At 40.3% G+C, this 22,656-nt stretch overlaps 1 protein-coding gene and 1 long non-coding RNA gene across 7 annotated transcripts in view; both read left to right on the top strand.

The window, feature by feature from the left end:
* Nucleotides 1-15,831, top strand: part of ADD3 (adducin 3) — a 125,160-nt gene extending 109,329 nt beyond the window's left edge. For 5 of the 6 annotated variants that reach the window (XM_039250711.1, XM_039250709.1, XM_039250712.1 and 2 more), the window contains 12 exons: nt 1,243-1,394; nt 2,339-2,419; nt 3,475-3,624; nt 4,035-4,178; nt 4,291-4,389; nt 5,714-5,896; nt 6,483-6,740; nt 8,042-8,161; nt 8,837-8,923; nt 11,198-11,321; nt 12,876-12,971; nt 13,609-15,831. In XM_039250711.1, coding sequence (XP_039106642.1) covers nt 1,243-1,394; nt 2,339-2,419; nt 3,475-3,624; nt 4,035-4,178; nt 4,291-4,389; nt 5,714-5,896; nt 6,483-6,740; nt 8,042-8,161; nt 8,837-8,923; nt 11,198-11,321; nt 12,876-12,971; nt 13,609-13,901 — 1,787 coding nt within the window. In that variant the 3' untranslated portion in view covers nt 13,902-15,831. The remainder of the gene's footprint in view (nt 1-1,242; nt 1,395-2,338; nt 2,420-3,474; nt 3,625-4,034; nt 4,179-4,290; nt 4,390-5,713; nt 5,897-6,482; nt 6,741-8,041; nt 8,162-8,836; nt 8,924-11,197; nt 11,322-12,875; nt 12,972-13,608) is intronic. The other variant, XM_039250713.1, reaches the window with a different exon arrangement.
* Nucleotides 15,832-20,678: 4,847 nt separating this feature from the next.
* LOC120244307 lies at nt 20,679-22,134 on the top strand. The gene is made up of 3 exons (XR_005531524.1): nt 20,679-20,873; nt 21,636-21,765; nt 21,978-22,134. It is a non-coding gene; the product is annotated as an uncharacterized LOC120244307 (long non-coding RNA).
* The last annotated feature ends 522 nt before the right edge of the window (nt 22,135-22,656 follow it).

Below are 22,656 nucleotides of genomic sequence, written 5' to 3'. Positions count from 1 at the left end.
GGTGACGTTTCTAGTGGCCTACAGGCCTACAAGCTTCAGGCCCGGTTTATGCACTTACATGGATTTCTTGGCCCCTTGTAGGCCTTCAGGGTTGGGGCTTCTGCAGAACTTCGAGCAGGGGAGTAGTGAGACTAAAGGTGTTGCTTTTCAAACTCAATCTGAGGGCTTTATGTGGAATGGCCAAAGGCAAGGACAAGGAGAAGGCTTATTGCAAGCATTACGTGTGAGGTGAGGCCTGAACTCGAGGATGGAAAATGAGGGAACTCAAAAGAAGAGGGTGGTGGAACATGGTGACAAATTACATCTGATCGCTCAGGACAAGTTAAGAAGGAAAGGTTACTTCGTGTTTCATCCTGTGGGAATTGTAGTACCATCAATATCAGAACACTGAGGAGAAATGAGAAGGTGAGCAAAAGCAGGGAGATAAAAATCACTTTCTACTCTTAATTTGTATCTTATTGTGTTGCAGGCAGTTAGAAGCAGCAGGCAGAAGCGGGGCAGGAAGGCCTGCTCACAGGTAAAGAGAGGGTGTCTGAGTCTGCAGTGCTTTCATGGAGAAAAGGAACAAGAGAGAGGAGCGTAGTGGAGGACCCAGCTTCGGGAAGAGGCCACAGATAGGAGAAAGGGCCGAAGGAGAAAGAAGCAGCAGGTGAAAGGGGAACAAGGGATCCAGATGGTGCCACACAGGCCTGTGGACGAACTCCAGGGAAGACGTGACGAACGGTGTCAGGGAGAACAAAGACTAAGTAAAGCAGAAGTTGATCACATCTGAAGTTAGCAATTGGGTCACGAAAGCCCAAGACTTAGGTTTTGTTGCTTAAGGACAACAGAGGCACGCTGTGGTTTGAATGCCTTCTTTTCCATTTTAACTAATTTTTGTCTGCATGAAAGTCAAAAGAGCTGTTAGAAAAGTAGCATTCTGTTGAGATCTTTTCATCATAAAATTAGCAGTAACCTCAGGATTAAGAACACTTTCACCATTGGGATCATGTGACCATTTGTCCTCAGTGGTGTGAACCTGACTCCCTACCAAGTCCCTCCCCCACAAGTACGGCACTAGACGAAACGAAACGGTAGAGAAGATTGCTGATGCGCATTTCTCCCAAGGAAGATAAGCTAATGCAACACTGTGCGGGCACAGGGCACATCCGTATATACAAGGCTGGGACACTCCCAGACTCGGCTGCTTCCAGGTACGGCAGTGCTTGACTTGAAACCTCTCTCCACACCTTCTCCTTGTAGGTCTCGGAATGGTCACACCTATCAATGACCTCCCTGGGGCAGACACGTCCTCCTACGTGAAGGGAGAGAAGCTTACTCGCTGTAAGCTTGCCAGCCTGTACAGACTCGTGGACTTGTTTGGATGGGCACACCTGGCAAATGCCTACATCTCTGTGAGTTCTTCGGCTTTCATTTCCTTTTTTTAAAAATGTCCCTCCCGAGAAAGCAGCTGTTCGCTCCTCCCCGTGACTCCTAAGTCTGGTCAGACTTCATTTTCTGAACCTAGCATGTTAAGTTACAACCTAGTCCTGATATAAACCTTCTCTCCAAAGGAGAGGCTGTGGTTAGCCTGGCTTTCTCCTCCATTTACTGTCTATCTTGTCTCTTTAGTTCAGACCAGTTGCGGAAACCGTCAGAAAAGAAATCCTTTTGGCAGTTTCTCTCTCCGTGTTAATTCTGTATGAGCATGAGGGTCACCGAAAAGCACTTGGAGCAGGCAAAGTCGAGGGGTCAGGGAAGTTTCCTTCCTGGTCCTTATTCTCTTTAAGTGTATTTTTCCCATTCATTATCATCTGTGCTTTCATGTTATCACACTTGGAAAGCAGACAATATTTGGAAGCAAAAATGTACGAAAATACTGTAATGGAAGTGGTGCCGGTGCAGGGTGCTGTCTTCCCAGAGCTCTTCTTCCCTCCCAGCCTCCCCCATGTTTCCCCTTCCGTCCCCACCTCCTTCCTGCCTTCCCAGGAAGACTTCTCTCTCCTTCATTTCCATGTTGTAAATCGAGATTATAGCCATTACCGCATTCAGTTAATATTTTCTCATTGATATAGCTGACCCTAAGCAGCCTTAGAACTCCCCGGATAACGCTTCAGGGAAGTCCAGTAAATAAGAAACTAATGTCAGAACTTTTTAGCAAGTGCTTGAGTATTGAAGGAAGAAAACTTTTCAGGGAAAGTTCCTGTTGCACACCTTTAATTTTCTACTTTGCTGCTTTCCCCCCTCCCAGATCTCTTACAGTTCTTCACTACAAGTATATTCCTAGTCGTGTTTACACTGCAAAATATGAACAACCTCATAGTAATTGTCTATTGTCTGTTTGTTTTCTTTCTCCCAGGTAAGAATAAGTAAGGAGCAAGACCACATAATAATAATTCCTAGAGGCCTGTCTTTTTCTGAAGCCACAGCCTCCAACTTGGTATAATTTTCATTCCTATGTTACTTAATCTGTGCTTCTTTGTCCTTTTCTAACAGTTTTCAGCTTTTAGTACAGGACAGAACAAGAAAAGGTATAGATGGAAAAAACATTTCTTAATGAACAGGAGCTTGGAAGGTTATGTAGATTTTAAAAAAAAAAATTTTTTTTAACGTTTATTTATTTTTGAAAGACAGAGAGTGTGAGTGGGGGGCAGCAGAGAGAGAGGGAGACACAGAATCCGAAGCAGGCTCCAGTCTCTGAGCTGTCAGCACAGAGCCCAATGCAGGGCCCAAACTCACAAAATGTGAGATCATGACCTGCACTGTAGTCAGCCACATAACTGACTGAGCCACCCAGGCACCCCAAGTTATGTTGATTTTTAAGAAAAGCTTTCAAGGTCAAGAAAAACAAGGTAGTTGAAGAGACTAATTAGCTTGGTCTTATCAGTGAACTATCCATGTTTTGAAGGGAATCTTTTGACTTTTTTCCACCCTGTACACTCTGGAACTTTTTAAAAACACACACAAAGTCTATTGTATTTGACAAATAGATTTCAGTAGAGTTCAGTTGGTGTGAGCAGAGCAGCTGTCTGTGTAGCAGTTTATTTCCCATGATTGTGCTCAGAGGCACTGCCATTGGGCTCTGGGATGAGAGGAACTCCATTGGTTCTGGGAGCTACAGTGTCAGCGAATGGAAGTTTTCCAGCCAATTCAGTAAACACCGGACTTGTTCAGACTTTCAGTGAAGAGTTTAAGTTATTTGGTGTTTTGGAAACTACTTACTAAATTCTAAGTTTTATTGCAGACTACCTGTTTTTATAAATAAAGTTTTATGGGAACAAAGCCACATCCATTCCTCCATTCTTCCACAGTTCTGAGTGGCCCTACATCAAGTGGCAGAATTGAGTAGTTGTATCAGAGGCCCACAAAGTCTAAAATACTGACTCTTTGGCCTTTGACAAAAAAGGTTGCTCCCATCCTCCAGTTTAGTTTGTGGATCACAGGCGAACTTTGATACATGTGTACTAATTAAATATGTCTCTCTGGTTTTTCCAGGTGAAGGTCAACATCATAGGAGAAGTGGTTGATCAGGGAAGTACTAATTTGAAAACTGACCATACAGGCTTCAGTCCCCATGCTGCGATCTATTCAACACGTCCTGATGTTAAGTGTGTGATACACATCCATACCCTTGAAACAGCAGCTGTAAGTCACTGAAGGCTAAAGCCAGCAATGGCTCTGGGAAGTGTATTATAGTGGAAATATTAATCCTCTGCATACCCAAAAAGCAAAATTTCCTTTGGACCAAATGCTGACATAATAGGAAACAACCAGAGAAATAGCATTTGCATTTTTCACTAATCAGCTAATAATTGGGTTCTGAGTTCTTTGGAGTAAAGTTTCTTTCATAATATTCGGCACAACATTTGAGTTGTATCCCCAAGTCCCTTTTTTTTTCTTTCCAGAAGAACTGAAAAGCTAAAGTGAGAGATGGGTGGGAATGGTGAACTCAGTGAATTAGGCCAGTGCTTCCTGAGCTGACTAAAGAATCAGGTTCCTGGGAAAGTGTAACTAGTAACTAAATGTGTTCTTTTGACATGGACCCAATCAAATAGGTATCCTCCATGAAGTGCGGGATCCTTCCAATTTCTCAAGAGTCCCTCTTGCTGGGAGATGTTGCCTATTATGACTACCAAGGGTCACTTGATGAACAGGAGGAGAGAATTCAACTGCAGAAAGTTCTGGGGCCAAGTTGTAAGGTATGCAGTAGAGTTTCTATCAAAGGAGCTATTTTTGTTGCTGTTGCTGTTGATGAAAACAGTGTGAGCTATGCCAGTTATTTAAAGTGATTGCTTTGTGATTCTATTTTAGGTTCTGGTGCTCAGAAACCATGGTGTGGTAGCCCTTGGAGAAACACTCGAGGAGGCTTTTCATTATATATTTAATGTGCAGATGGCCTGTGAGATTCAGGTAGGAAAGTTATCCCCCTACATACTTGTTTTTTATTGTAATTTGCGTATTGAGTTGGGTTTTGTGTTATTTATTTTCAGAGTCTTATTGGTGGCTTTTTGTTTTGTCCTTTAAGGGATCTGCTTTACTAGAATAAAAAGGGTCAACTTGGACACCTGGGTGGCTCAGTCAGTTAGGCATCTGACTTTGATTCAGGTCATGATCTCATGGTCCATGAGTTCGAGCCCTGCATCAGGCTCTGTGCTGACAGCTCGGAGTCTAAAGACTGCTTCAGATTCTGTGTCTCCCTCTCACTCTGTCCCTCCCCTGCTTCCCCCTCTGTCTCTCTCTTTCAAAAATAAACATCAAGGTTTTTTAAAAAGGGGGATCAACTCAGTTATCTTTGAATTGAAAACAGGAAAAAAATTTAAATTCTCATATAGACACACACACACACACACACACATCTGAGTGGCTCATAAACATCATTTTCCTCATATCCTGCTTAATTGTAATTGTCTCTGTTTCTACCCTGTAGTGGTTGTGGTCATACTAATTAGAAACAGAGTCAACCATCCGTCATCAAAGATCAAATGTATTATAGCCACTTTTATAAAAATTGCAAGAGCAGAGCCAGAGTTTTACAAGCTCCTGCAGTTTCCAACAATTCCATGGCCTCAACCTTATTATAATAGGTTGGCTATTTATTAACCACTTTTTTCCTCTGAGAAGCTGAATGTATTTTTAACAGACCTAATTTCCCTCTTCAAGAAGATTCTCTTGAAGCAAATGGTAATAATCTTAATTTATTGGAAGGGCCACAGAAAAGGAGAAAAATCTTTTCTGTCTGTTGTGTTTTAATGTCTTAACAGCCAACATTTTTTTCTCTAGCAGTCCCTTCTCTTCTCAAAGGAAACTGTGAAAAGCTTAATGAAATTAAGATGATGAGCTGCTTCTGCCTAAATATCCTTAACTTCATGGTGTAGTGTCTATATTCCTTTAAAATTATAACTTTCAGGAAAAAAAATGGATAGCCATGGGAAAACTGCAAGATAACTTTAAAATTTGGCAAGAGAATTCAGTTTCTTGCAATATGTTAAAAAGAATGGCTCTAAATGTGTTTTCCATCAGGGAGGATCAGAAGCCTGGAAGGTATCTTTTTCAGATCAATGGAAAAGATACTTCAGCTGCCTATTTTCACAAGTATATTGCTTTATTCCTGTTGTTAGTAGCCTGACCAAGTGTTACAGGTATTTGCTGAATTGAAATCATGCCTTTTTAGAGGTGAAATATTCATTATAATCTTTTACAGTCTTGTGCCTCTATATTTTGCCATCGATTACAGGTGAAGGCATTAGCAGGGGCAGGTGGAGTAGACAATTTGCTTGTGCTGGATCTTCAAAAGTATAAACCTTTCACTCATGCTGTAGCAACATCTGGAGGAGGAGGAGTGAATATGGGCTCCCATCAAAAATGGAAGGTTGGCGAGATTGAGTTTGAAGGGCTTATGAGGACTCTGGATAATTTGGTAGGTGAAAACTTGAACATAAACTTGGATTTCATGTCTTCAAATTCAAGAGCAAATGCTTTCATCTCCCTATGGTCTGGGAACATGCTTATGCCTCTGGGAACTGAGTTTGACTCTAGGAAGCCATTCCAGTGTAATTTTACCACATTTTTCAGAATCAAGCAGTGAAACATGCAAATGTTGTCTTACTTTAGATTTTACCTTCTTCCACTACGGGTCAGAAGAAGATTGCCTTCAGACTGAGGAGCAAAGATTTAAATGAGCACTGAGATTTGGCTTTCAGAAAACTGGAAAATAGCTAGGAAAATGTTTCTGGTCAGCAGTTTTGAAATTACCTTTGTCAGGAACAGTTGTGTGAGTGGAAATCACATTGTCAGCTGGAATCCGTTTTAACCAGATCTTGAAATTTGCTTAATTTCAACTCTAGTGTTATATGGAGGTTACGTGAGGTTTGACAGATATTTTCCTCTTTGTCTGTTTTTCAGCAAAAGAGTCTTTTTGATCATTTGTTTAAAGAATTAAGAGTCCAAATGCTGTGTTTGGTTCATGTTTGATTATTTCAAATGCGGTTTTTTTGCTCCCTTAGGGATATAGAACAGGCTATGCTTATAGGCATCCACTCATTCGAGAGAAGCCTAGGCACAAGAGTGATGTGGAAATCCCAGCAACTGTGACCGCTTTTTCCTTTGAGGATGACACGGTGCCACTCTCTCCTCTCAAGTACATGGCACAGAGACAGCAGCGTGAAAAAACCAGATGGCTGAACTCACCAAATACTTACATGAAAGTGAACGTGCCCGAGGAGTCTCGGAATGGGGAGACCAGTCCCAGGACCAAAATCACAGTATGGTGCTCTTTTATGTGGTTTGCGTCTACTAAATGTTTTGCCTAGTTACTTATGAATTGGATGTTCTATGTTTAAAAATTTTAGGAGAGCAGAATATAATAATACCAGCCTGTCATTTATCAGGTATAAACTTTGTTTCATGTGACTTAAATGAATTATCTCATTTAATACTCTCAGTATGGAGAGGATGCGGTTTTTCTCGAAACCTTGTTTCATAGATGCGAAAACTGAGGCACAGAGGGATTGACTAATCATTTGTGAATAATAAAGTCAAGATTTGAATGCATCCAGTGACTCTGGAGCCCAGTTCTTAATCCACTACTTGGTAGTGCTTCGCAGTTTGTATTGTAACAGTTAATCATAAAAGTTACTGACACGTAATAGTTCCAGAGTTTCATGAATTACTGCATATAGTTATCCTTAGCAAAATATTAGAGTGAGAAATGGGTTGTCTTACCTTTTTCAACATTTTGCTTCAGATTTGGTTTAGTTTCAGAGTGCTGATCGCCGAATATTCTCTAGTTACTCAAAATCAGTTTATCCTATCATATGAATCAGTAACATTCACTATGGAAGTGCCTAGACATCAAAGTGTTTTTCCCTAGTCTATAAGATTTCTTATCTCCTAGTAAAAGTAGGTAATTCAACTCCTAAGTTACCCAGAATTTTATTGATGAAGACTGATGGCCAGCCATTATTGATCTTGATGAATATTAGGCTTCTTTAAAGGATATAATAAGGGGTAAAGAAGAAAATAAAAGGCGTTTCCATCTCTATAGTTCTGTTATATTATGGATTACTACCAGATTACCCACTTTGTAAAATGCTGGTCAGGGGATTGGCCTGTTCTGGCAGCCAAAAATAGAAGAATGAAGTCTAGAAAACTAAATCTGAAGAGATTCCTTGAGTCATTTTTGGTGACTTAGCCATCATCAGCTGATGAAACTTCAGTGCAGGTAACAGCTCTGAGCATGAGTTAATAAGAAATCAGACTCTGTATCTATGCTTGGAACATTTCCAGCAGCCTATTTGAAAATGCCAAAAGGAGAAAATTTAAATAGTCATATAAATGAATATTCATGTGAATAGTAATCACATTTTTTAAGTGAGTGCTGATCATGAGACTTTTTCTAACTAATATGAGTTATACAGTAATTGACCACTAAATACCTCTTAGTGAAATTCTTTAGAGTATTGGCAGCATATCGTCCCCCTCCTTGAGCCAGTAAACAGTTACCAAGAACCTACCATACTTCCTTAACACAAGGCTTCATTCTAGAAAATTTTTTATTTTTTAGTGGATGAGAGCAGAGGACTCTTCTAAAGTTAGTAGCGGAACACCTATCAAAATTGAAGATCCAAATCAGTTTGTTCCTTTAAACACAAACCCGAATGAGGTACTAGAAAAGAGAAATAAGGTAAGATGTGGTCATCTGTGGCTGGGGGAGGCATTTTTATACTGTTTTATGTGATTAAATCTGATTAATACCAAGCTTAGGGGGTGTGAATACAGAAGAATTTGAAAAGCAGTATAATTTTTTAATGAGTGCATTTATTTATTTGGGGGTGGAAGCATGCACATGCAAGAGAGGGAGGGGCAGAGAGAAGGAGAGACAGAGAATCCCAAGCCAGCTCTGCACTGTCAGCACAGATTCAACATGGAGCTCAATCTCATGAACCGCAAGATCATGACCTGAACCGAAATTAAGAGTCGGACGCTCAACCAACTGAGCCACCAGACATCCTGAAACTCAGTATGTTAGCTTGTATTGAACACTCCAGCTCTGTGGTAGTCACTGGTGAACGAGCTCCACGGGGAAGAAGTATTAAACATATTGCTCCTATATTAGTGAATAGTAAGCCCTAGTGTTAGTGGAAAATGTAATTCTCCAACCACACAAGACCATCAGAAATCACACATCAAGGAGAGTGGAGGAGATGAATGTGAGTTGTTGGGATGGGAGGAGAGAGCTTTTTAGAGGCACGAACGAAAGAGGCTCTGGGTGGTCCAGTAGCAAGCCTGTGGGAAAAGAGAGGAAGAATCAGCTATCTGCATAGTTGCCCCCAAGAACTTGTTACTGTGTTTCATTCAGATTCGAGAACAAAACCGGTATGACTTGAAAACAGCTGGACCACAATCTCAGTTGCTTGCTGGAATTGTTGTAGACAAGCCCCCTTCTGTAAGTCCATGAAACCATATGCTCTTTGGTTTTGATCTACTACATTAATTTCTTTGCTTTTTAAATATGAATATTTATTTTTACTAATGTTAATATAAGCACAAGTTAAAAAGTCAAATAATTGCAAGACTTAAAATGAAATGTCACATTCAGCTCCCAATTTCCAGGGGCAAGGACTTTCTTCTAGTTTTTACCTTCATGTTTCTAAAGAGCTTCTTTGTTCTGCTTTTTCTTGGCCTGTCAATTTTAGACCTCAGCTGACTTCATCGAATTTATGTCAACAACTCCAAGAAGTACCATTATTTTGTAGATGACTAACAGAAAAAACCCTGACCGTTATAATTGTAGGAAGTCATCAATTATTGGATGAGTCCAGATTTCAGAGATGAAAAAATGTTGGGGAAAGATTATATTACAATTTCTTTGTTAAATCCGCTGTCAGTGTTCACAGTATTAAGTGTTTACTGGTCAGCTAGGTAGTATCCCATGATTACATTTCCTTTCTTATTCTACTTTCCTCTTCCTAGAGTTAATAATTGCCTATGTTTTTCATTGGCTTAGTGTTTTGGGTACATTGGCTTAAGAGTTTGGGAAGAACTATAAAGCTCTTAATATTACTTTCCAAAGGATCAAGGGCAACAGATAATCTCTCATTGCTCTGTCATTCCAGCCCAGATGTGGACTGGTGACTCTTCAGGCCAGCGGCACGGGCTCATCCTGGGGGTTTCCTCTGCCTCTTGCCTGTGTACTGTCTCCTGTTTCCTGCCTTGTGTCTTCCAGGTTCTTGATTTCCCCCTCTGTCATTGAGCACATCCTCTAATAGCTTTCTGAGAAAAGATTCATCGGAGGTAACAGTCTGAAATTCTGTATTCTACCCTCAAAGTTTAAATGATAGACTGAGAATTCTAGTTTAGAAATAATTTACCTCAAAAATATGAAAAACACCAGTCCGCTGTCTGCTAACTCCTTGTTACTGGTGAGATGGAGGAGCGTTGTGATTCATGTGACTTTGTATAGGTCCCTTTTCTATTCTTTTACACCTTTTCTGCATCCCTGCTGTTCTGCAATTTTACAATGATGTGCTTTGTAGTAGGTTTCTTTTTTTTAAATTTTTTTTAATGTTTATTTTTTGAGAGAGAGAGAGAGAGACAGAGTGTGAGCAGGAGAGGGGCAGAGAGAGAGGGAGACACAGAATTTGAAGCAGGCTCCAGGCTCTGAGCTGTCAGCACGGGGCTCCAACTCATGAACCACAAGATCATGACCTGAGCTGAACCCGGACACTTAATTAACCAACTGCGCCACCCAGGAGCCCCTTTAGTAGGTTTCTTTTAGTCTTTGTTCTTAGCATTTAGTAACCCTTTTCAATCTGCCAAGTCATATCCTTCAGTTCTGGGAATTTTTTATTATTTTTTTAAAGGTTTATATATTTATTTCTGAGAGAGAGAGAGCATGCTCAGAGGAGGGGCAGAGAGAGAATCCCAAGCTGGCTTCTCATTGTCAGCCCTGATGTGGAGCTTGAACTCACAAACCATGAGATCATCATAACGTGAGCTGAAACCAAGAGTTGGATGCTTAACTGACAGAGCCACCCACATGCCCCTCTGGGAATTTTTTAAATATGTTTCTTCAGTAGTTTTTTTCCTCTAATTTCTTTTTCTGTCAGGATGTGCTGGTTTTCCCACTGTACATCTCTTTTGTCTTCTTATCCTACTCTCTGGGAGATTTGTTTGACTTTATTTTCTCATGCTTCTATTTAATTTTTTATTTTGATATATTTTCTAAAAAATTTTAAGACTTCTTATTCCTTGAATGTTTCTTTTTTAAATAATATCCTAGTCTTTCTTGGATACAATAGTTTCTCTTATTGTTCTCAGGGAATCAATTTAAAATTTTCTTCAGCTGCCTTTATTGTCCTTGTTTCTTCTGAGTTCCCTTTTTCTTGTTTGTTCTGATCTTTCTCTTCAATGTTGGAAGCTTTCCTCAGGTGTCTAGTAATACATGATAGTCTGTTTATATTTACGAATGGGACACTGAAAAGCCAGTCTGATGCTCCAGGTGTGGGCAGAGCTTGGGAATTCAGTGAGCGTCACTGTAGGATGATCGGTTATCTCTCTGGGGAGTCCCCAGATGTCAATATCTGTAGTTCTTTTATCTGAGGCCATTTCATTTATCTGGAGAATTCTTCAGCCTCTTGCCTGTCTCCCACTATCATTTTGGGAACCCTCTGCTCTGTTTTGTGCCTTCTGATCTGTCGATGTTTTTCTTTTCTCTAAGACCATGCAATTTGAAGACGACGATCAGGCCCCACCACCTCCTCCCAACCCCTTCAGTCATCTCACGGAAGGAGAGCTTGAAGAGTATAAGAAGACAATCGAGCGTAAACAGCAAGGCCTGGAAGGTTCGTTCATTTTTAGATTAAGCCTGATAACCATGCTACCAACAGCAGAACATGTTGAGTTGGATGATAGAAGGCATTCAGTATTTTTTTTTAAATGTTCCTTCTACAGTCGCTTGTTCCCTGTCATCTCCCCCAGACCTACCGAGTGTAGGTGGAGCTAAAGTGCAAAGAGCCACCATAGTCCATGTATGTCGACATGTAGAGAAAAGTTTTTCTCAGAAAGTAGTCTGATACCAGCAAAAAATCTTCTATAGTAAAGTGAAATGCACAGATAAGTAAAGAATTACCCTACTAAATACAGATACAGTAAGAGATTTAAACATTATAGAATATATATATTATGTGACTTTAATACTTTTTGGGCCTCGCAAGGTGCCAATATATAATCTTGAAATCAAAATATAAAGCAAACTGCCAGAATTTTGATGTGACTTTAAGTCCATGGGCACTCTAATGAGGTTGAGTTTTTCTGACTTCAGAACCCTAAGTAAGGATTCTATTTAAAAATTGTTCATGAAACCCCAGCTAATTAAATACTAGCTCCCTTTTTCTCAAGAATAAGAAATTCTCTATAGCAGGGGTTCTCGATTTTGCGTCTCTGGATACATTCCCAACAGTTCGGGAGCCATCTGAAAAACTTGTGCTTAATTATGTATGATACACATCTGGGAAGGGGGGCATTTAGGGCAAGGGGTAAGAAATCTGTGACCCCAAAAGAGGGTAAGGGCCTCGGCTTTAGAGCATCTAAAACATACAGTTGAAATTTTTTCCCAAAGCAGAACAGAACCCATGGTTAAAGAATTTCTGTCCACATTAGACACCCTGTGGACAGAACTGACATCTAGATCATCCATGGAACAGTTTGTATCAGTGTGCTGGTGTCATTGTCACAAAAGGGAGTCATCTTGACTATGTTAAATATTCTAAGTGATATTAGATTTGTTTATTCCTTTCTAAGCTAAGGTTAGAAACTTTCTCTATTTTTCTATTTTGTAAAATGTGCCTCTTTAATCTCTTATTTTTTGAAAGCCTAAAGATGCCAGGTAACAAATACTGCACTCTAGAACCGTTAGCTTTTATTTTTTTATAAGTAGTTTCTTCCACATTCATTATGGCCTTCTGAATTAGCTCACTAATACCACTCTGACAGAAATCACTAATTGGATATTGTTCAGAGATTCGGAGGCACTCTGCCTCTTAAACGTAGCATCATTGGTGAGGTGTCCTAATTCTTTTCACCTGGCTGCTCAATGTATTTTGGTTTTCTAACACTCTAGCAAAAGCTAAATGCATACGTATTATTTGCCTGGGCTGTCTGTAACCATGCTTCCTTATTAAGCATGTATGTAACCTCACTGTTAGCAGCCAGAAGTGTTAACACACTCACCTCCTCCTAATGCACAGTTATTGATCGATGGGGTAGCCGTTAGCATGCTCAGCTCACTGCTGAAGAGTTTATCGTGTGTCTGCCGGCGTCTGATGTATGCACTAACCCCCCCGAAACCTTATGCTTCTTTGTTTTGCATGGCTTTTAACTAAACTCTCGTCCAACAGATGCTGAACAGGAATTACTCTCAGATGACGCTTCATCTGTTTCACAAATTCAGTCTCAAACTCAGTCACCGCAAAATATCCCTGAAAAATTAGAAGGTATTCACTGTAACTTCCCATAGCGTTCCCTGAGTCAGTCTTAAGAGTTTGTCCTCTGTCGTTTGTTTTCGTGTAAGGAAATTGAACACCTGATTGCAGTGAGTTTGCCATGGATTTTACTGAAAGCTCCCCGTAATTTTATATATTTTGTAATCAAGTGGTGTGCTAATTTTGTTCAGCATTTATGTTGATTTACCTTAATCCAGATTTTGGTAACTGGTAGTTCTTAAGAATTTGTGAAATTAAAAGTGGTTTGTCATACATCTTCTAATCAGGAGCATGAAATCTTTTCAGTTTTGATTGCCAAATGACCCCCAAATTCAAGAAAAATGCATGCTGTCTTTCTCATTTATACTGACTTGATTGACAATGCAACTGTCAGATCATTAAACCAGACTTCTCTAGCCTTCGTTCCTTGGTCTAACAACTTTGTCCCCTTCCCCTTCATACTATTTAAGAAAATTTAGCTTCATGCTAATACATCCATAGTCTTTTAAGGTAATGATTTCTCTTTATTGAACTTTAAGTCATGCCTTAGTACATTGCTAAAACATTTCAGTTTTGTAAAATAAAGCAAAGTTGTTAACTGTATAAAATAACCAGAAAAAAAAAACCACCCAACCCTCCCCTTTTGTAGAAAACCATGAGCTGTTTTCCAAGAGCTTCATCTGCACGGAAGTGCCTGTCATGGTGGTGAATGGCAAGGATGATATGCATGACGTTGAAGATGAGCTTGCGAAGCAAGTGAGTAGATTAACTACAAGCACGACCATAGAGAACATCGAGATTACCATTAAGTCTCCAGAAAAAATTGAAGAAGTCCTGTCACCCGAAGGCTCACCTTCAAAATCACCATCTAAGAAAAAGAAGAAGTTCCGTACTCCTTCTTTTTTGAAAAAGAACAAAAAAAAGGAGAAAGTTGAAGCCTAACTAAACTCTTTTTATAATTGTTACTATTACAATGTGACATTGCACATTTAAATACCATATTTAGGTTGATAATTAATATGCAGTGGTAGAGAAGACTGGGGGTATGTAGCAAACTGGACTTTAAGAACTGGAAAGAGATTTTACTAAAAGAAAAACATATTATGAAAAAAATTTCAAATTCATCTCTCATTTTATATGTCCAAAAAAGGTTTTGAATTTTTAAACAATTGCTAGTTTTAGTTAGCTCTGCCCTCATGAAGTATTGCTATAATTCACCACAAACAGATATCTGTCTGAATTGCTTCAGGCCTTCTCCACATATCTGTTGGAAACAAAATACCAGTGCACAAGTGAGAGAATTTTTATTTCTCAACATGTGCTTCACTGAGTAATCAGATTATAATTTTTTACCACGATTATTGACTGTACCTTTTGGGTTCCCATTGTTTCAGTGGGCATTAACAGAACGCTTTAAAAGCTTCTAAGAATCTATAGCATTAGTATACACTGGCACAGAATTTTTTTAAAGAAATTTAAGAAAAGATTCATTTGGAATTTTATTCGTAGTATAAAACTTCCTCACCTGAAGTAACTTTCTTTGCCAAAAAAAGAAATCATTTTAGTAAACTATAATTTTTGAAAACTTCCTTTTTTATTAGTTGAGAAAGCCCCTTATTTTTCAACAAAGGGGATTTTGTACACGTAACATGGGTTATTTAGTTTAATTCTGGCAAAAACGATTTTTGTATGTTGAGATGTTTGTATACCATTCAATATAACAGCATCATAAGCACATTAGCCAATCATATAACAGTAGAGCATATTTGAAGCTGCTTGGTACTAAGTATACTTCAGTATAATTAAAAAATCCAGGGACTTGGTATCAAAAGGGGATTAGAGCATTTCAAGGTATACCTAGATTCATATTTGAACCTTATAATGTATTTTTCTCTTAGTATTGCTAATGAATGAGGAAGGTCTGCTAACGTAAACAAGTGAAAGGGAAGAGAGAAAGTGAAAAATGAAGGGAACAAAATCAGTGTCATGCCAAGAGCTCTAGTTTGAGGAAGACCCATAGTCATGACAGGATTGGAAGCATGGTTTATTTGACACATGTCCCAAATTTCTAAAATCTTGCTTCTCTGCCAAAATCGTTGTATTTCTTGGTTTCCCTTTAACTTCTCTATCTTTAGAAGGCAACACTAGAAGAAATCAGTGGGTCTAATCCCCCGACGAGAACACCTACCACTTCTTGATTTTTACAAAATTTTCTTACCTTATTTCAGTTAACTTTCTTTCTAATGTAAATACAAATTTAAACCTAGACTTAATATAGTTTTTTTTCCCCCTTCACCCAAGTGATGTCACAAATCAATGTAAAATCGATGATCCGAAATGGTCTGTGGGTAAAAGGAATCCAAAGTGTTTCTGGAGGGTGTGTTGGCGTGTAAAAATCACATAACACATCACACTGTGCTCTGGGGCTGGTTCTGTGTACAGCGGTGCAAAGTTGAAACAGAGCCTGGAAATTTCATTCTGGATCTCACTAACTACTGGAATCAGTGTTTTAATCTCTTAGCAGAAACTTTCAGTTGCTCAATTCTGTATTTGAGGATTTTTTTTTTTATGTTCTACATCATTTATGTTGTATTACAATGTATGTAGAAACAGTAACCTGTGAACTATGCTTTTCCATAACTTTTTAAATATATATATATCTTAAATGAATGCAATGTGCATAAATATTTTTTAAACGCAACAGTGAACTATTTGCACCTTTTGCTAATGCCTCTATTTACTTGCTTTGGCATAAAGAATGAGCCAATGAACCTCTTGTGTCCTGTGGAAAATGTATAAATGTTATCTGATATTGCTCTTAGATGTAATGCTAATTAATGTTAAATCACAAATAAACAGTATTTTAAATAGATGGATTTGGCATCATTTCAATTCAGGGGTGGTTGCTTAGCCTGAATTACTTTGTGGGATGTTGAATTTGTTTTATTACAGTGAGATTTTGAGTAGGACTGTTGCTTCTGAATAAGTGATATCCTGGTAAATTTATTTTCAAATTAGTTTAAAATTCACTCTACAAAAATGCTTCTTATTTCAGCTCTCATGTTAGAAGAAATGTGACCTGTTTTTTGTCTCAATAGTGTACGGTGACCTCAGCTGCATGTCTGCGATCTAAAGATCTTTGAAGGACTTAGGACTGATTCTGCCTCAGGTCTCCTGTTCAGATCTGTGGACGTAGAATAGAAAATGTTGCAGAATATGTGCTGAGCTTATACATCACCCTTCTCTTTGCCTTTTATTTATGCAACAATGTGACACTTAAAAAAAAAAGGATAGAAAATAGATTATAATTTTAGCACATTAGCATTCAAAATAAACCTATTCCCTTCCAACCCTTGATGATCTATAGCTGTATCTCCTATATATTGGTTATCATGGTATGAATGTAATTTTTTCTGGGTTTTTTTTTCTCTACATAGCATAATTCATCCTAGATTTTCAAACCCAGTCCTTCACATGAATGACTTCTTGTGATTTTTTTTCCACTTTGTCCTAAAAATAGAGTGCAAGAGGGGAAATCATGTTAATTGAGGGTTCTGGTTAATTGAAGTTTTTACTATAATTACCCATTATAAAAATGAGGGGTTTGGGCAGAAAAGAATAGATTCATAGTCTTGGGCATATTTAATTATTACCTTGGTTTGTAAATAACCCTGTGGTGAAAAATTGCTGCTTTAGAAAGATACACATTTCAAAATTCCCTTTCGTAAAGCAACAATGATGATGAATTCTAGTTACATTTGAAAGTCAGTATAGAGTCAATACAGAGTGAAAGGTGTGTTGCCTGTGTCTTGTCCTCTGGGATTTAGTATTTTCATTCAGCATGGAGAAAAGACAAAGGTAAAAAAAGAAAAAAGGCCATAAAGGGAAGCTGATTATTTTTTAAGCTCAACGGTGATACATACACATACACATCAGAATTGCAATCTTGACCAAACCAAGATTTTTTAAAAGAACAATCTTCTTTTTGGCCACTAGAGGGTGTAATAGACCCAACAAACCACGATGTTTCTAGTCCTTGAATTTAACTTCCCCTTTTTAGTCTGTAGGCACCATGTTTGTTTTGAAATACCCAGAACTTAGAAGAGGAGACATTTCCTTTGTTGCTTATCATTCTCCTTCTAGATCATTCTCAGCGTTTTGTCTTGGCGAGTCCCATTTCACCAATACAATTACCACCAGCAAGGACTCTAATGCCTGTGGTGAACATGATGAAACCATTTTTGAAGTGATATCTCAGAAGTGATGGTAGAAAATGACTCCTCGTGGCTGTGAGTGGAGATATAATGCCTCCTTCAATAATTGGCATGTTTTGACTGGGGATGTAATTGATAATCTCTCTCTCTTTTAATGCCTTCTGTTATCAAAATTATGCTAAGTGCTTTTCATATACTGTCTAATTTGGCTTTCCCAACATCCCCAGAAAGTAGATGATATTATCCCCGTTTTGTAGATTATGAGACTAAGGCTTATGGGAAATGAAAAGGAGGTGCTAGTATTTATTTCACCCATAAAAATTGAGATTTCTAAAATTACTTGTGACATCTGTGTGCCAAGCCCAGTGTCGCTCCAGGGTACCTTTTTGTGAGGTTTTTTTTTTTAAGGCACTTTCCTTAGTTTGGATTTTAAGTCCATCCACTGTGATTTCATGTTTTGATAGAAGATGGGATATAGTTTTGGGATAAAACATAAACTTTTGATTTGGAAGACTTTGCTTTTTTTCAACAAATCACCCCAAGAATGAAGAAATTAGTGAATACCAGCAAAGTAGGAATGATCTATGGTGATATTATCCTTTAGGGTAAGAACCAGCCCTTGAATCTTCACCGAGACACCTGGAAGACAAGGTATCTCTATCTTTAATTAAGATGCAAAAGAGACTTTTTTTTTCCTTTTTGATTTTCAGTGTTGGGGACAAGGAGAGCCATTCCAAGGAAAATGTTATTTTAAAACCTTTTTCAGACTGCTTAATCTAGTTACAGAAGTAGTTTTATTTAAAAAAAATAATATTTTTTAAATTTATTTAAGTAAGCTCTAGGCCTAGTGTGGGGCTTGAATGAACTCTCAACCCTGAGGTCAAGAGTCACATGCTCCATCAACTAAGCCAGCCAGGCACCTCTAGTTCTAGAAGTAGTTTTAAATATCAGAAGTCTATGTTAATTTACCTACAACTTTTTGTAAATGAGTACATTGAAAGATGATCTTTTGTGGAGAAAAATCTAGTGTCCTGACGATCAGAACAGAATCAGCCTTTTGGCGAACTTGTAATAGAAAAAACTTGCAAATTCAGTAGTATTCCAGGGGATTTCATTTCTAAGAGATGACCATCAGAGGGCAATTCTGGGTCTAAATTTAGTTTTAATTCATTGCGGGAACTTTCTTCAAAATACCTTTCAGGCTCCATTTGGGACTTTATTCTGATTATGCATTGCTGGATGCTGTTTAAGGCTGAGGAAAGTTTATGGATACCAGATTAGTCCATTCATTCCTTCAGCCTGGTTTCCTTGTTCTGACTTCAGAAGAGTCCATCCTCAGAGAAGTTGTGCTTGCCTAACATCACACAGCTCCGGCCGCTAAGCCAGGATTCCGGCAAAGGGCTTCAGGTCCGCATCGCCTGCTTTTCTACTGTACCGTGATCTCCCTTGGAAACTCATCAGATCATAACCTAGGAATAAATACGCATTTTGCACATTCTATAGTGCAATTAATGCTTAAAATGTTATTATGGAAATCATTAAGAAACATGTTGCAAAACTGAGCCTGTGTATTATGTAATCAATAATTGTTTTCCTTAATGTTCCAACTCTGTCAGATGTGTGTGAGAATTTTGTGCCTTTTCTCAAGTTAATCAAAATGCTGATTTTCTTGCTGCAACCTGAAATATTTTAAATGTCATTTATACCTTAAGTGATAAACTCTGGTACCTTTTGATATTCCTTTCATAGCAAAAAAGTTATGTATTTTATCTAGCAGAAAGATAAATGGATATATATGCAGTCCATAATTATTTTTAAGGCCTGTATCATTTCTGGTTGGGTAAATCTTGATACTGAAGCAATGGTGAACGTTATTGATTAAGCTAGCTTTTGTTTTATTCCCAAACTGCTTTAAGATTTGTCACCCACCAGGCCAGCTTTGACCTTGCTCACAATGGTAAAATACACACACACAAACTTATTTTCAGTCCCAGGTAATCCCCATCACTAGGCAGAACACTAGTTCTTTGCTAAACTCCATACCTTAAAATCAACAGCATTGATTGCATTAATCTAATTTGGTAAGAAGCGAAAGAGGAAGCAGAGTGGTAGTATGAATCTAGCTTGGACGTGCACTGATAAATACTAAGTTTCTAAGAAATTATTCCAAAATTTTTTGGCTATGCTTTCGAAATGACAACCAATATGTAGTACAAAATCTTGTCTGAAATGTTGTCGACAAGATTGTGTCCTGTTTGTCTACTTGTAGAGCAGACTGCAAAAAGCCAGGAAATGTATGAGCCCTATGGAAAGACCAATTTGGAGTATTATTTAATTGGACTTCTCAGACCAGTGTCCCATCAGGTTGATATTTACACTTGAGATTTATCCAGAAAGACTTGGATTTCCCACAGCAGTAATATTCTAACAGATGGGTTGGAAATGAGGAAGTGGTGTGGTTATAAAATGCAAGAGTTAAGAGGTAGACAGTTTTGTGGATTTCCCTCTGGTACTCTTGACTTAAATTATACTTTTCTGGGTTTAGAAAAGGTTGGCCGTGACTGTCCCAGCCCAGGCCTGGGGCTGCAGTGCCGCTAGACCCTCTTCAAGGATTTGCCAGTCTGGTGTCTGTCCTTGATGTAAGAGCATTTTCTCTCACAGACAGGATCTAAACTAATTGGTTTTTCCAAAAGCAATAGGTTCTGAGCAGGAGCCGTGGAGGAAGTCGTTGTTGCGTTCTATAACTCACCCTTTCCTGTTGAGTAATGCTCTAGGGGCTGGATTTCAGTGGTGGCTGGCTTGATAGACTTTGACTTCAGAATAGATGACCCCGCTCGGTTTGAGGAGAAAGCAGGCAGATACCCCAACTTGCAGGCAGGCACAGGCCCACTCTTCCAGGGCTGTTTACTAGGCTCACAGGTGAGGGTTAAAGATTCCTTCCTACCCAATTTCTATCTTGGAAGTGTGGCTTCATTTGTTTCAACTTAAATAAAGGTAATCTGGGGCTATTAAGACCACCAGAAATGTTTTCCAAAATAGTAGCTACTTGTCCACAGCGGAGACGGTGGGCTTCCATAGCACTGGATGTTGGAGACTGTTGAGTCTTTTAAAATACGTTGTGTGGTAACTGAGACGTTTCATTTTTAAAATATATTTTAAATAATTTTCTCTCTTTAAACCGCGTATATGAAATGATTTCATATAGGTATGATCTCCTGTCTCCACTTTGACCTTTAGGTTAATATTTAGCAAGAGTCCATGCACATGTACTTGCCACAGTCGGGCTGAGCATGGCTCTCAATTAACTGCAGAAGAACGGGGCAGACCGGATGGGGCGAGCTCCGGAATCCTCCCCACTCACCGAGCAAGGTCAGGCCCGGGGAGAACAGCTCAGGCTGAAGCCGCTAGTAGGAAGTCCAGGCCCGCAGGTGAAACACGGACTCGGGGGGGGGGGGGGGGGGGGGGGGGGGGGGGGGGGGCAGTCCACCAAAAGCACAGTCTGGTAAAGCGGTCTTCATCAGGGAAGTGTCCGTCCCAGTCAGGAATCCGGAGCAGGAAGGCAGGCCAGCAAGTCTCCCGCGTGTTGCGGGAGCCCCAGCCACGGGCTCAAGAGCAGCATTTCCTCTGCTTCCTGTGGGGCAATGCCAGGATCTCCAGCCCAAGGGGCCCCAGGACAGTTCCTTGGGACAGGAACTCACAGGTAAGGAGAATGACAGGTGGGGACCCTGCTAGCAGCCCCGAGGTACACAATACCACTCAGAATTCCAGAAGCAAGGCAGTGCTGGAGGCAAGACACAAGGTCATGACTGGCCTGGGGACAGGCGTGGCTTAACGCCGAGCGAGTCCCCAGAGCCCTGTAGCTAGAGCCGCCTTAGCTCCTCCTGCCTCATCGGGACCAGTCCTGGAGGCCACAGCAGGTGAGGGGGTCTGGGGGCTCCAGCCGTGGAGGGAGAGCTGTGCTGCAGAGATGGGAGGGGGCCCAGCCTGACTGTCCCAGTGGAGGGAGCCCTCTGTGACAGCAGACGCGGCCACGTAAGAGTGCCACGGGACAATAGGAGTGGTTATTACCCCTGCAAACCAGAACCTACCTGAGAGAGGACTAGCAACGACTGACAAACAGGGGCCAAGTGCTTCCAAAACACTAGCTGTGAATCCGGCCCGATGTTCCTTGTGAACTCTGAAGGCACAGTCTCACCACAGAAATTAGCTCTAGGGATGGCTGGCCCCCCCTTCCGGGAGTCACCATAGGATGTTCCTCACGAGCACCGATTGGGTTGAATGAGAATTGAGTCTGTATCTTCCTCCTCCTGGAATAAATGAAGCTATGAGTTTAGCAAAACAGCTTTGATTCTACAGGCCACATCCTCCGTGACGCTGGTTGTGGCAATCACCTTTTGCCACTGACTCAGAGGCCCCTCTGCGACACTTGCCCAGATAATGACCTCTCCATTCACTCCTCCAGCCTGCTGCTAGAGAGATAATGGCTTCCTTGGGCCCTCACCCGTAGGAGCTCAGACCTGTCATCAGTATCTGCTTGAATCACTCAGTCCCCTGAGCCCCAGTGGTCTGCAGAACACCGTTCCTACGCCCTGGTAAGCAGACCCTCTTCACCCCTCTTCCTAACCCACACGCCCGGCTGAGGGCTTGCACCCTCTCAGGTGCCTTCGTGGCCACCACCTGACGGAGGACGTTTCTCTCATCAGAAGGACTTTCTTCCTTTACAAACCCCAGTAGCACTCTGGGATCATGCTTCTCCCAGCCTGTCTTAAATTAGCATTATTGATTATGTATCCGTCTCGTCCAGCAGGCCGTGCGCTCTGGGAGCACAGAGACTGCACCTCGCCCATCCTTTGGCCCTCCACCCTGCGTGGCCAGAAATACGATACGCATTTCGGTTGCTCACGATAGACAGTACTGTTCATGCTGATGACGGTGAATAAAATGTACCTCACCAAGGGGCACCTGGGTGGCTCGGTCAGTTAAGCGTCTGACTTCGGCTCAGGTCATGATCTCGCGGTTCGTGGGTTCGGGCCCCGTGTCGGGCTCTGTGCTGACAGCTAGCTCAGAGCCTGGAGCCTGCTTCAGATTCTGTGTCTCCCTCTCCCTCTGACCCTCCCCTGCTCATGCTGTCTCTCTCTCTCTCAGAAATAAATAAAACATTAAAAATTTAAAAAAAAAAGTACCCCACCAAGATGTCCTCATATATATGAAATAGTGAAAGTCAGGAAGTGGCTTAGGATAAAAGTCCCTAGTTGACGTTATTAGTCTGATCTGTAAGGCAAATCATGGCTACGGTTTATCAAGTGCCTACCACGCGTTGGCACTGTATTACGTGTTTGAATTATATGATCTCATTTCATCCGCACTCCTGCACTGTAGGGTGAACTCCACTGAAGGGAAACCGAGGTTTAGACAGAAGCTAAGTAATTTCTCTTACGTGAGCACCTAGGAAGTGGTAGATCTGGGATTCAGACTCCAAGTCT

The sequence above is a fragment of the Hyaena hyaena genome, unplaced genomic scaffold (genome assembly GCF_003009895.1).
Source record: "Hyaena hyaena isolate Hyena2069 unplaced genomic scaffold, ASM300989v1 scaffold_379, whole genome shotgun sequence".
Lineage (NCBI taxonomy): Eukaryota > Metazoa > Chordata > Mammalia > Carnivora > Hyaenidae > Hyaena > Hyaena hyaena.
Note: the sequence above shows the minus strand (reverse complement) of the source record. Positions and strands in the feature narration are given on the sequence as shown.